Source organism: Rhagoletis pomonella, unplaced genomic scaffold (genome assembly GCF_013731165.1).
Source record: "Rhagoletis pomonella isolate Grant_MI unplaced genomic scaffold, Rhpom_1.0 Rhpom_scaffold_00001, whole genome shotgun sequence".
NCBI classification, from domain to species: domain Eukaryota; kingdom Metazoa; phylum Arthropoda; class Insecta; order Diptera; family Tephritidae; genus Rhagoletis; species Rhagoletis pomonella.
The window spans coordinates 90,357,294-90,372,930 of record NW_023458555.1 but is presented as its reverse complement, the minus strand read 5'-3'; the positions used below and the strand labels follow the sequence as shown (position 1 = coordinate 90,372,930).

At 34.6% G+C, this 15,637-nt stretch overlaps 1 protein-coding gene across 1 annotated transcript in view; it reads right to left on the bottom strand.

The window, feature by feature from the left end:
• Window positions 1-254: 254 nt before the first annotated feature.
• LOC118748704 (poly [ADP-ribose] polymerase) overlaps window positions 255-15,637 on the bottom strand; it is a 143,564-nt gene continuing 128,181 nt past the window's right edge. Inside the window, exon 3 of the mRNA XM_036483331.1 lies at window positions 255-1,396. Coding sequence (XP_036339224.1) covers window positions 263-1,396 — 1,134 coding nt within the window. The 3' untranslated portion in view covers window positions 255-262. The remainder of the gene's footprint in view (window positions 1,397-15,637) is intronic.

Sequence of the window (15,637 nt, the reverse complement as noted above, 5' to 3'; positions counted from 1 at the left end):
ACCACAATAGCAGCAGCAGCAAATGTACAAACGTGGGAACGAATGCATGTACTTGACTAAATGTCAATACAAATGCAGCGTCAACAATTTAGCTTTAAGAAATTAGAAAATAAGAAATAGCATAGGTAGATTAGAATATGAATACTCAAATAAAGCCAGTCGTGATTGACAACCAAAAACATCTTGTACATTTACACTTTGTTATCAGATTTATTTAAAAATCCCGTTTTACTTTAAATAATATGATTTTCACATTTTCTGTTTAGATATTGTATTTAAAATTTATACGGAAGAGGTACTGGATATTAACTTGAGCAACATCATAGACAATATATTCATTGTAAAGAAGAGTTGAATTTAGTTTCGCATCTGTAATTGGTTTGCCAAGTGGTATCTCTACACCATCCTTTCGTTTGTATGACTCTTTTGGATTAGGCATGGTGCGTCCACGGCCTAAAACGCTGTGTTTGTTTGATGGCAATTTTGTAATGTAGTTTGCAGAGGTGTATTCCATCATGTCGCCAAGTGCTACCTCGGATAAAAGCATTAGACCTGTAGGATCTTGAGATGTAGTACAACAATAATTTGCAGATTTTGAGACCATATCTGCGAAGTATATTCCTTTTCCAAACATGTAGCCTGTAACAGGAGCTTCCGGTGGTGCAATTTTCAACCCATGTGACAAAATACCAGCAAAATTTGTAAGTCGAGAACCGTGCCATAGTAACTTTCGGTTTTTGAGCTTTTTAAATGGTTTATAACGTCGGGTCTCGCCCTGACGTGCTACTTTAAATATGTCAACGATTTCCAGCTTATACATTCTATGCGTTTCACCGTGGGTGTTTCGGACATATGTTTCGAGGATTTCAAATTCTTCGCTATTTTTATCAATGGGCTCAATTTTAGCTTTAAGTTGATCATAATGTTTGTCTAAAGGATTTACATCCTCTTCTTTGCTTTCAGCTTGCAACATGCTATAAGCACATTCAATTTCCAAAAGCGAATCAAGGACCTGGCGATGGTTTTCGACTTGTTCAATAGTATCCAAAAGTGGGGGAGCTTGAACTCCAAAATTATGTGGTATTAAAGTATAAAATCGATTAGTGGCATCAATGAACTTGGGTTTACTCTCATTTTGCTGTATAAGTTCATAAACTTCAGTCAGCACTTTGTATGCAGATTGAATTTGTGTTTGGCTTAGTTTTCCTAACGGCATTTTTTCCATATCCAGATCAAATAGCATCATTGTTCTTTTCATAGTGTCAATGTCAAATAAAAGCTTCATTAATTCTTGAACGGATGTATCCAGCTTTGATTTAATTTTTAATTTTTCCGGGTCATCAATTGTCTTCTCGTCCTCATAATCGATTTCAATTGGAAACATTCGGCCAGGAACCTGGAAAACACAGTTGTTTTGAAAATTAAATATATAAAAGCTGCATTACTTTAATGAAAGTCGAATGAAAAAATATGAGTATCATCATTTTTGGTTATGATTTAAATACATTGCCTTCATACTTATAGAATTTTAGAGAACAAAAAGCTAAATCTTTCGTGTAATTTTTGATTAGTTGATCTTGTGAAAGAAAATGCATACAAATGAAAAAGGAGATGTGTGTATATGTGGTAGAAATGGAACCTTCATAAATGAGACGAATGCATTCCTCCTGTGATAGAACAGAACCAAGTAACTTGTTTTTTTTTTCAAAGTTGAGAAAATTAAGGTTTTGTGTAACTAATCTTGATTTTCACATATATTTTTCGTACCTCGTTGTATTTCAATTTTACTTTATGGTTGCTGGAAGCAAGATAGAAAAAAATGTTGTTCTTTAAGAATTCGAAAATAGAAAGTAGCTTCTAGTTACTTGGTTCTGTTTTATCACAAGAGTCAAGAAAAATTTATTTTCAATTTCTGCAACCGACAGAACTGGACGGTGCTTCCGGGTTCACTTTCGCAATCACCAGATAGTGGCCAAAAACGATTCTTTTGCATACGGATCAAGCTGCTGAGGATTTATGTTTGGAAGAGATTTGGAGGCATATCTGGAATGCCCGGCCGGTTTAAGTCTTCGAGAAGACTAAGGCTGACATCACCATTATCTAATAAATGCGCAAGATGAGGCAAGGTAGAAAAACGATAGGACTTTCCGACGTCTATTACAGCTGCCGCGTAAAGGAGCACAAATTCGGTGCCGGATTTGTAGTGGGAGCGAGACTCCGTCGCCGAGTACTATCTCACCACAATCCGCAGCAAAACAAGATTCTTAAACATCTCGTTTATTTGCGCCCACGCCCCGATGAAAAAGTGACGAGGCAATCAAAGACGTCTTATTTTAGCGCTTGGAACACACTTCGAGCGCTTAACATGGCAAGTTCAATGCCATGGTAGCTAAGGAAGTGATCTTTGGTCCTTCCACCGCGCATTAGGTCAAATGATTCATTGCGAAAGTCCAGTTTCGTAAACGCAGTTGTACAATATTTTTTGTTGCCATTCGATAGGGAATACTCCAAAATAACAAAAGCGTTACTTTTTTTTTTATAAAAAGCAACGTTAAACGGCAATCAAACAAAGTTACACTTTCAAAACGTTATTGAGACGTTGTTTGCGCAACCGGTGGTTTATGTCTTAAGATTCAAGTGCATTTTTTTTTTTATAAAGTTCGAATAATTAAAGGAAAATTTTAGTTGGAAGACACAAATATAAGTGAGTACCTATATCCAATTTAAAAAAAATTGACTTTATATCACTTGCTTGCAAAGAAACTGACATCTTTGCATAACTTCAAACATTTTCGGATTTTTTCCCATTTTAACCTTCGGCAAACAAAAGAGAAAGGGGAATAGATAAATTAACATGTAATGAGTAGATTGTATTTTACTTAAGCCGCCGTTTCTAGCCGTTTTCAAGAAACTGTGTATTCTGGGTTATCATGCTATTACAAAAGGCGACTTGTTTGAAGTTTGGCTGCTTGGATGTTCGAAAAAAGAAAAACTTTCGTTTTTGTTATTTTATGGCCTTATAAAAAATCTTTCTTCGGTTGTCAACCATGTTGGTAAAGATTGGTGCTGATGATATTTGCGAAAGTTCCATGAAACTCTTAAAAGAAAAGCCGAGTATTTTTTGCAACTATTTGTAAAAGAAAACGAAAATTATGGGAAAAAATTGGAAATGATGCTAAAACATCGCGTTTCTTGATGATGAAGTTATTTTTGAAATCAAAAAGCCAACAGTGTCGACCAGCAGCCGGATTCTAACTTTCTCCGAGAAATTGCAGTTCTGTCCTCCTTTCGCTAAAAATTCCTTAGTCTATTTTATCCGGTCGCAAGTGGCGCTATGCAACAAAGGCAGCTGTCAAAATTTACTTGCATTTTATTGCTGGTAAATAGTCCTTTCCTTTTTTAGTCGGCCGCTGTGGTGTAGTGGTAAGCAGTGCGCGCTTCCACTCCGCAACACCTGGGTTCAAACCCTGGTCAAAGCAAAATCGCAAAAATTTAGAAAAAAGGTTTTTTCCTAACAGCGGTCGTCCCTCGGCAGGCAATGGCAAACCTCCGAGTGTATGCTTCTGCGCCATAAACCCGCTCGGGAATGATGAGTGACTTATAGAGTGTGGTTTTTGTACGTCGAGAGAGAACTTTACTCCCGAATTGCCTACTCAGTCCAAAGTTGCACTTTTTGGCTAGAGTGATTCTGAGTTGGATTTATATGCTGACATTATTATCGGTGTTAATGCTGGTTCCCAAGTAAACGAAATTCTTTACTTTCTCGAAATTACAACTGGCAACAGTGACGTGAGTGCCAACTGCACAGACTGTTTATTTGATGTTGTTATCGTTCGTTATCCAACTTGGAAAGGCAGAAGAGACTTCGAGGCTTTTGTTACCGATGATGTCGATGTCATCGGCACACGACAGAAATTACACGCAGCTCTTATTATATTAACACTTGCATCATGCGATCGTAAATGCCCTTCTGCTTTAGCTTTAATTTGAGAATGTCTGTTTGCACATATAATAGGAGTTCGCAATAGTAATAATAATCATAATAATATTATCTATTGTTATTAAAAATTTCTTTACTCGGAATATACTTAGTAGGCTATGGCGACCCCAAACGAAATTGTTTATGATTAAAACTTAACTGTTAATGTAAGGGAATGGTGATAAACATTTTAAGTTTTCATTATTTCATTTCATGGGATATTTTTATGTTTTCGTTACGCTTTTTATAATTTTTTAATTTCTATCAGTTGTTATTTATTAATTTTTTTCTGTGCGTAATTTGTATACCAAATCTTCGTTGATAATATGATCTCTTCGTTTGATAAGATGTTGTAAACTCTCTCTTCATTTTAACTATCTGGATTTGGATACGTGAGAACATTAACAAAAAATTTCTCTTGTAAAGCTTTCCCAAACGCTGTCCGTTTCGAACCAGTTATGTAATATTTCATTTAATTCGAATATTTTCAGTTTACTTTTATATATTGCGTAATTCTATTGAGAGTATTTCCAAATCAAGATTCCTTAAATACCTTTCGTTTGGTACTCATATTGTAACATTTCATTTATTTTATCAATTTAATGGAGTTTTATTTTCAAACAGGTGGCAAACCTCTTCAAACATATTTTCGACCGTAAGTCTTCTTAAAGCTCTTTAGGTTGATACCCATATTGCAATATTTCATTTCTTTATTCAATTTAACTGGGTTCAAATTTTCAAATAGTTGGCAACCCTCCTTAAAAATATTACCAACAGTCATGTTTTTTAAACGTCTTTAAGTTGATACCTTTATTGTAATAAAGTCATTTATTTTATCAATTGAATTGAGTTAAATTTTCAAACAGGGGGCAACCCTTTACCTACATACTTTCGACTGCAAGCCTTCTTAAAAATCTAAAGTTTATTACCCACATTGCAATTTTTCAATTATTTTATCAATTTAAGTGAGCTAAAATTTTCAAATAGGTGGCAGCCCTCCCCAAAAATATTTCCTACAGTCTGTTTTTTAAACTTCTTTAATTTTATACCTTTATTGTAATAAGCCATTTATTTGATCAATTATATTTAGTCAAATTTTCCAACAGGTGGCAACCCTCCTCAAACTTATTTTCGGTTGTAATCCTTCTTAAAAGTCTAAAGTTTAATACCCACATTGCAATATTTCATTTATTTTGTCAATTTAACTGAGCTAAAATAAAAATAGGTGGCAGCCCTCCTCAAAAGTATTATTTTATTTAGTTCACAAACGCCTCTTTAGACAGTCGGAAGTTTTTAATAAATCTGTAGACAGACAAATTTCTCTACATTAAACATTTTCTACTCCTGCCAGTTTACTCGTTGTACTCATTTTTACCATGTTTTTATAAACTCGCTTTTGCTTTTATTTCATTTTAATTTGCACAAATTTACATAGATATGTGTAACGACACTATTTAGTTTGCTCAATTTGTAAACAAAGGTTCTCAGCACTACTTAAGTAGCTCCATTGGTTTCCTAGAAATTGGAAAAAATGTGTGGGTCAGCTAGCTACATTAGTTTTAGTGGCGTTGAAGAACACCTAAAAGACACCTAATTCCTGCATATATGTTTTTCGAAAATTTAAAACAAAAATTTAAAGATTTAGGTTAACAGCGCTAAGCTAGATGAAAAAACACTTTTGCGAATTTCTCGGAAACCAATGGAGCTACTAAATTAGTTTTAGTGGCTCCTAAAAGACCCCTAATTCCAGCATATATTTGGAAATTTTAAAACCTAAATTTAAAGATGGGTCAGCTAGGGTCCGAATTTCTCGGAAAACAAAGGACCACCTAAATTAATTTTGGAGGCCCTAATTTACACCTAAAAGAAACCTAATTTCTAGCTAATTTTGATTGATTTTTGGTGACTTGGGTCAGCTAGGTTTACGGATGTTGTTTAGCCTAACCCTAAACTATACTAACAAAATATTTTGGTAACCCAACGGCTGCCTATTGAACGGCAAGGATCAAAGATTCTTGCCGTTTATTACTAACAATTTATTATTACCTTAATTATTAAATATTATATATTTTATATTTTTTATAAAATGGGTGAAAACGAATCTAAAATAAAAAATCTAAACGCCATTGTTGTGAATTCTACTGAGGTATTTGAACACAGTTTAACATTTAGGGCCGGTTGTTCACCGTCTGGTTATCACTACCACTACACTATCGACGATTTCGACATGATGCATGTAACATGTGATCGATAAAGCAGCCGTTGTACTTAACCGGAGCTTCTACCTCCGATTTGAGCTAATCAGACATTGAACAACCGGCCCTTAATAGATTAGGTAAGGCAATACGTAATGTAAATAGCCAACTCACTAGTGGTCACCAAATAGAAGCACAACAAATATTTTCTAGTGTTAGGTAGAAATTAGTATCCTCACTAGACAGTCTGGCAGTTTGGCCCTACAAATTTTAGAACTGTCTCTGAACTACTGCAAAAGGGATGCAGAGCTGGACGGTTGAAACTCATAAATATGTTGCTAGTTGCGCTGTGATCAATGTTACTCATCCTGGTCATGTGAAAGCTGACAAAAGATGCACAAATATACCATACTATAGCATTTTTTCGATTTTCTTAGACCCTAAAACTAATAACAAACTGTTTTCGATTATTTAATAGTATTTAGTCCTCTAGTTTATGGTGCAACTGCTAAAATATTTCCAAAAAAGTCGTTATTGGTAACAATAATGTCACTTTTATTCATATATATATGTATACGTACGTATAAAATTGAATGCAAAATATAATCATAAAATTTAGTTAAGTTACACTTAACAGCAAAAGTTTGCGTACACCATTTTTTAATATTCATTGTATATTGAGACTTAATATTTGTTTGTTATTATTTTATATAAGTATGGTCATGCTTAAAACAAAATCATATAAACCGTGTTTTAAAACTTTATACAAAACAAAGTTAAATTTAACGATTTTTCATCAAAATTTTTGTTCTTTTAATCAGATTAAAAAAAAAATAAACAAAAGTGGTAAACAATCCCGCTTTGAAATGGGGGTGCTATTGATATTAACGATACTGTACACTCATAAATATATCACTGAGCACGCGAAATATGTAGTGACTTTTTTTAATTTCCAATGTTTTTAATTTTAAATATTTTTCGTCTAGCTTTTATTTAAGTACTATGTCCAATACTCCATAAACCATTTAAATTCAAATTCCTAACTGTGCTGCAAACTTGATAGAACTATAAAAACTGTCTTCAAATTTAAAACTTTTTAATCAGAGATTGTTTTATAAAGATTTCCAGTATTTTGTTTTGAAGCCCATCAAATTTTAGTGTAGGAAAGTGTAATCTTGCATCTAACACGAAAATATTTAAATAGGAGAATACCTTCAAGTCGTGCGTAGAAAGAGTTATAAAAAATAAGCGCGTTTAATTATTCTAAAATATAATGGGCTATAGAACTGCATATTTATAAACTTTGATTAAAAATATTGAAGTTTTTATAACAGTTTCTAGAATTCTACTAAATTTCCAACACAGTTAGAGACGTGAATTTATTTGTTTATGTTATAATACTTATGAGCAGGGCCGAAAAGTTTAAGCTTTTCCTTGAAATTTCTTATTTTGCTTAGTCGGGGTTCCCAAGCTTAATTTTAACGATCATGCTTATTTTGATTATTGCAATGTATAAAGCTAAGTACAGACGTTTTAAGTAAAGGGTCAAGAAATTAATTTCTATTATTTCGTGTGTGTGAATAGTAGTGTTCATGGAATTTTGACATCTGATATTTTACAGCCTGCTGTCTTTTTTTTCCTTACGTAATAATGGAACGGGCATATATTTGTGTTCAAAACAAGGATGCCTTGTACGCTTCACAAACAAACTTTAGCAAACCATAGTAGAAAGCGTAGAAAAATTCCTAAGAACTTCGTACTTTTTAAGAAAATTTGGCTCACTAAATTTTTCTTGACCATTTCTTGAGCTTTTTTTATTCGTCGGACTAAAGAAATGTTTACAACTAATAACATAAAAACAGATATGGTTTTTATTAAGCCATAACTAACAATTAAATACTCCATGTGCCGGCATTTGAACCTGCGGCACACAGAATTTTAGTCGACATCTTTAGCTACTCGGCTACGGCAGTCAAAAGCTCTTTTGCTTTTAAATTCATATTTGTCATATGTGACAATGAAATCAGTTCCACTCATGTGGAAATCAGTTCCACTCTTGTGGGAGTCCCAGAGCTTTTTGTTTTATAAATACTGACAAAGAATGTGAAGGAAGCTTTTACTTGATAAAAATTTTGACAAAATTTCTTTACAAAAAATTTATCAAGAAAACACAGAATTGTGCGGTAAGTATATTTATATAAAGGGTGAGCACACTGCGACACTTTGGGAAGCTTATAACTTACCCAAAAAGATTTCAATATTTTGAAAATCCAATTCCATCAGCTGACCATGACCTTAGTTGGACGTAGAAGAAATTTCATTTGAATTTGATTCCTAGTTGAGTTAAAAATGGCAACCGAGTTAGAAACGAGACAAACCATTTTGCACGAGTTTATAAATGATCCGGCCTTAAGTACATGTAAAATTGCTAAAAATTTGAAGATTGCACTATTCGACAGTTTGCAGGGTTTTAATCAGTGTTGCCAGAACTTTTTGGATGAACCGGCTAAATTGACAAATAAAACCGGCTAAAAACGGCTAAAATGTTTCAACTAAATTTCACATGTTTTATTTAAATAAATCACGAGTAAAAATACCATTTCTTGGAGAGAAGTTACAAATTCGAGCCGGAAAAAGTTTTGCCAGCAAGAAAATGCAATTAGGAAAAAGATATGATTGTGGCACATGGTTGGATTTTTTGTCGACGATAATTTGAATAAACAAGTTCGTTCAATTTAAAAATTTACAAACTGGAGCGATTTTAAAATGAAAAATGTAAGTTAATACTTGTTTACTTAATTAATTTAGTTAATTCCAATGATTTGAAAGGTACTCGGAAAAAAAAATATTTATTACTATTACTATCTGATATTTTGATATAATTCTCGCTGGATTTTCGACGAACAAACCTATAATCTTCCCTACAAGGCCTTTTCAGACTGGCCGATTCTCAATACACTCAAATAGAAACCAATACACATAAAAAACGCTGTAAAAATTTGGCTTCAATTTTAAGGCAGTAAAACAACGACCTTAAGTTAACATCAACCGAGGCCATATGTTGACAAGGGATGCAAAATCACAGTTACACAAAAGAACTGGTCAGATTTTTCCGAAATCCCTTCAATTCTGATGTAAAATATGATGCTAAAATACTGCAGATCTCCGATTTAGATGACCGGTCATATGGTCGGAAGATGTCTCGTAGGATTCCCAGCGAGTTTTGCTTTACATAAAAATTTGTGCTCTTTTATTTTCATTTTGACTCACTTCAGTGTTGGTTCCTTTCATTCAAGATGGCATTCGGTTTTTGGGATTTGAATAAGTTCTCAGCAAAAACGTTTGTTTAAAAAAATACATATGTGTACATATTACTTGAAAATATCCATTTTTCCATTACCTTAAACCTTTGGGAGTGGGCAAAAATTATGTTTTTTAATTTAGGCAGAATTGAATATGCGCTATCTGGGAAGACAAACACAAACGCATCTTAAGAGTCTTAACAGTGAAACCATTTCTTATTTTCTAAGTTTGCGAATAAAACTTCACACTTAAAATTAAGACATTTATAAGAAACATTTTATGAAGAAAATCCCTTCTTCGTTTAAAATAAAAATAAGCGAAATAGGCCCAATTTCATACAATCCTGCCGGACATGAAAACTTTCTCCATTTCTAACAGATTTTGGGTCGCTTAGTCAAAAATGGAAACATATATACATATTTGAAATTTAAGAAAACAAGGCAAATAGCAAAATCGGCTAAAAAAGGCTAATTTTTTTCTGCAAAGCGGCTAACAAATCGGCTGCCGGCTAAATCGAAATTTCTCCGGCTGTTTGCTATCGCAACCGGCTAAATCTAGCCGGAAAACGGCTAAAATGGCAACACTGGTTTTAAACGGTACAAATAAGGCCTGGCAGTTACGAGAAAACCAGAGAGCGGGGGTTAGCATGGTCAAAGTGATAAAAACAGTGCTCGGAAGGTCCTCAGTGCGTTTTCGCGAGATCCGAAGGTTTTGTCGCGTTATGTTGCAAAATCCGTACGGAGATTGCAGTTTTTCGTACAACAGGTAAAGCGGAAAGCTTCATTGAGATGTTCTACAGCTCAAACAGCGCCAGACCGAGGCGCAAAGTAGAATGTTACAGCGAAAACCCCCATTCGGAAGTTGTATGAATTCTAAATTAAAAAATACAACTGCATTGTTATGGACTACGAAACCTACTGCTTTAAAAAATGTTTTGCAGGTCAAGATTTGTATACTGCTGCAAGTCGTCAAGATGCCCCTGAAAGTTGTAAGCTGAAAATGAAGTCCAAATTTCCAAAAACCACATGGTTTGGCAAGCTATTTGTTCTTGTGGCCGTAAGAGTGGCTCTTTTTTCCCATCCGGGACAATGAATGATCAAGTTTATCGGGATGAGTGCCTCAAAAGGCGTCTTCTGTCCTTTATCAACAGATAAGAAGAGGCCACTGTTCTAGGCGGACATGGCACGCATGGCAAATAACATCAATTTTGTACCTCACGACTGCAATCCACCCAATAGCCCAGAGCTACGTCCTATTGGGGAATATTGGTCAATTGTCAAAGGAATCTTGAAGAAAACAGGTGAAACAGTGAAAAATATTGAAGAGTGCAAAACAAAGTAGTTGTGCGCATCGCGTAAAGTCGATGATGCAGTCGTGCAGAACATGATGGCGCATGTGCGATGAAAATACCGATCACTTGTATATGGAGCAAATAATAACTAATATTTTAACATTTTAATAACATCTAAACTTTCAAGTTATATAATGCAATCCATGATGATATTTATATAACCACTCTATTGTTATTCTTTCTTTCAATGTTAATCTTGAATAACTAAAAGGTGGACGAATAATAAATGTTTCAATATGTGAATCAATCAGTGCTGAAATGCTAATTTCCTTTGCTATAAATTTATTAGCAAAATAGAATCATTGCACAACTATAACAATTATTATTTTTTCAACCATTATTTATTCTCTTAGACCCTTCTACACACTTAATAACATTGATAAATGGGTTCAGATTATATATACTTTTTCTTAGATATATATAGCGATATCTTATACATATATAGCGCTATGATGAAATAAAAGAATTTAGTTAAAATTTAAAGCTGTTGGAAGTAGTTCTTATTTTTAGCGAATATTTAAATAGGACAATATGAAGTTACGAAATTGAAGAATTTCTAGAAAGGAATTTTGAACGCATATTAATTCATCATAGAAGCATTATATAAAATGGATGTATATTAACTAAACAGGCGGAAAATGGGTCTTGGATAAAATCTATATATGGAAAACATACGATCTGTCCTTGGAGTAATAATAATGCTAAATCAGGACCTGAAACATGTAATTGCTATGAAAGACAACCTAAAAATGCTGTGAAATTAATAAATTTATATAATCGCTATTATAATGGAGAAAATAAGGAAAATATTGATTTAAAAAATTTTATATATGAGATTAATACATTCAATAAAAAAAATTTCTAATTAAAACGATAAAACAAATATACATTTTCTATCATTATAAAATTAAACCTATTTGAGATTTGTTCAAAAAATGTTAGCAGTGGAATTGGAGAAATTATTAAATACATATAGTTGTTATATTAAAAAAGAGCATGTTAAACTTTTCATGGACATAATCAACGAGTTGTGATTATATAAACCTACTATTTTAAATTAACAACCACAGGAATTCATAAATATGATTGTGTATATCCCACGCTAATAAATGCATGTGCATGCGCATTCTTTTATCAACGATACACAACTGCAAACAAACTATTTGATGTGTACACAACTGCCTACAATCCACTTTTCTATCAAAACAGAAACATACAAAAAGAAAGGTCATCAAGTAAAAATTATTCAGAAAGAAAATTTAAACCAATGACTGACTATTTATTATGTTATGAGGCTTTAAACATAGACAAAATATATTTTAATAAGGAAACGAAGAAGCTTTACTTCAAGACTGAGGAAAACATGAACATGGATTCACCTATGGATATGGAACGGTACATTTTTGAAGAAAAGTGGTTTCAGGATCCACTATTTTTGGAGAAGTTGGAGGATTGTGTTGTCAGCAAAATAAATTAATACATGGAACACCATCTGACGAGGAACCAGCCAGTTGGATCGTTCTTCGAAATGGGCTATTATAAACCATTTAGTTATATTTTAAAAAACTATGACGCGTATTGTAGTTCAGCAACCTTTCTCGTAGATCCCTTTCAAAACTTTACTGGTTTCGGTGGACCCCCTGCTGCCCTTTCTAACATATTCCCAAAACTCATCAAAAAATGTGAAGATTAGATCAAACGATGAAAATTGGCATCGTGTGTGAGTTCCAAAACTAAAGTCGGAGTGGCAAATATAAAAAAAAAATAGTTTCATGCGTTCTATTTATTAAAATAATGTGACTACACACTTGCAAGTTAAAAAAGAAAAACAGAGCTCGTAAAGCCATCAAAGTACTACCTCGCCCTGAGGAGTTGTATTTTTTAAGAGCACTCCATAAACTCCTCACATGTTCGGCTCGCTCCTGAATTTGCATGTGACGTACATATTTGTAAAATGGTTTATTTGTGTTGATGGCATCATTTTTATTTTTATCGCTCCGGGTTTTAAAGTGATGCGAAAAATATTCATCACTCACATTTTTAAAACGCAAAACTTGAAACAACAAAACCACAAATCTTTTTACGCCAAACTTTAAATTCATAAACTGGCAAAAGAGAAAAGACCGAATATAGAAAAATTGACGATAAACAAGCAAGCAAGAAGCACAGAAAGTGTTCCACCGTCTCATCCTCCTCAAGGCAGGATGGGCAAATGGGGTTATCATTTGCCACGTGAAGTGACCAGTCAGCAATCCAACAAGTTGCCTGCAGTACCGTCTTATTAGTGAGAGCAAAAAACTAGATTGACCTTCTGATATTGAAGGCAACATGAGTTTTTCCCACCTGCATTGCTCTCAGTCATTGCTGAGCAAAGTGGGGAGTGCTATAACTGGTTGCGGATCGTGGAATGCCTAGTCTGAGCGGACTGAGGCCACGTGGTCAGGTGTCTCATTTCCAGGCGCTCCCGAGTGACCTGGCACCCTGAGTAAAGCGAGCTGGTAATGTTTGCCAACATAATTTAGTCGGGACTTGCATTGTCGAACTAGTTTAGAAGTACTTAGATAGAGGACTGGCCAATGCCTTAAGTCCAGCTTGGCTATCACTGCAGACACGTAAACTGCTTCCCCTCCCCTTTTTTCCCCATTAACTTCCCCAGATCCTGGCCCAAAGTCAGTGTGTGAGTTCGGACTCAGTGCTGGGATTAAACAAGCATTCCCCCTCATGGAACTCAGCATTATAGACACAAGTGCTCAAATCTCTGCCGCCAGCAATTTCCGCCTCACTCAGTGCTATACCAGCATCTGTTTCTTTTTAGTCTGCAGGTGGCCGTTAAGGCTTTCCCACGTATGCAAACACAAAGTGACAGTAAGTATAGCAGTGCGTCAAGAGCACTATACACCACTCAAAAAAATTAAAGTTAAATAAAGAGGCTATCAAGCAACCATTTTTGTTCTTTACTATCGCAACCAAATACATTTTCGTGGACCCCCATTTTCAACTCGTGGGCCGCCACTTACAACTCGTGGACCCCCATATTTGTTTAACGCCAGGGTAGACCCCCGTCGAGTCTCCCGTGGACACCTGGGGTCCACCTGGACCACTTTGGAAATCACTGGTGTAAACGCCCGGTTCGCTAGCGCATGGCTTGAAGCCTACATCAACTAATACTGATTCTAGCTTAATATTCCATTCTCGTCCGACCTGTTTTAAACCATAGAGCGCTTTATTCAATCTCGGTACGCGTCGGAGACTTCTTGTAGGGTTAATACTATTTACTATTGTTTGAAATTATTGAATTAAGTTCTTTTTCAATTTATGTAAATCAAAAAGAAAATTTTTGATTACTTCAGAATTTTTATTTTTGGCTGTAAGCATTTAATATTATTTAGTCGAAATATATATAAAAATTGTTTAAATAATTTTAATTTTTAACCACACCAATTTCTCATCTACGAAATGTTCTGGCTGCTTCATGTACACTGTATCATGAAGATCACTACTTAGGTACGCCGATGACACGTCCATTACATCCGATTGCTTTTTCACCAGGTGGCAGATCGACCAACGACCAAGTTTCATTTTTCACCAAAGCATCATACTCCTTCTGCGTCGAATCTTGCCATTGTTTTGAAAATTCGCTGTTAAAAGCCTCATTCACAGATTGAGGTATTTGAACATCTGCCGCTTTTAACAAGTTTAGTTCATTACGCGCTTTTCTCAGGCGTCCACGTCTACCAGTACGAATAATTTTCGGTCTACCGCGGCCAACGCAGCTAGATTGTACACTATTTTCTTCCCTCACTTCAGGTTCTGAATGAACATTTCGATAACTTGCTCTTGACTAATTCTTTTTGGAACTCTTTCAGGTTCTGTCTGCTCTTGACTCACCAAACTTCCAAGTTCGAATGTCAGCACATTACTTGCATTTTATCCGAATCAGCATATGTGTCCTCAATAAATACCACATCTTGGCTAACGATTACTTTTTTGGCAACAGAATCATATAACCGACAGTCTTTTGAAATATCGGAATAACCCACCATTTTTATCGTCTTACCCTTAGATTGAAACTTTCTCTTCTGAGTCTTATCCATTACTATCGCTAAAGAGCAAAACATCTTTAAATGGGACACACAGGGCTTTCTTTAAGAAAATCATTAAACCCCTTACTACAATACTCGCGACCGTTATCACTGCGAAGAATTTTTACTTGACAGTTCGTTTGTTTCTCCGCCATAAGTTTATAATTTTTAAACGCGGAAAAAACTTCCGTCTCTTGATCAAAAAATATACGCAAACATATGTATCGTGATATACCGTCAATGAACGTTACAAAATAACGTCATCCTTCAAGTGACTTCGTATTCATTGGTCCGCATATATCAAAATAAATAATCGGCCATAAATTCTGCGCACTATTTTCCTTTACGCGAGAAAATTTATTAACGCAAATTTTACTTTTTGCACATGTTACACACTGACCGTCGAAATGTCTTTGTTGATCTTTAATTTATAGTCCACGTACTAAATCTTTACTAATCATTTCAGACAAACTTTCAAAATTAAGATGACCAAACCGATTGTGCCATTTTACCAGTTCATTGTTGATGCGTGTAACATTAAAACACTTGCCCCTTATATTTTAAACACAACACAAAGAATCCACCTTGTTCTTTAGCTTTCATTACAATCGCGCTATTTTTGCATTTGATTATTACATGCATATTTTCAAAACTTACTGTCAGACCGTTACACAGCTTTACTTACTGAGAAGAAATTATTTCTCAGAGAAGGCACATAAACTAGGTA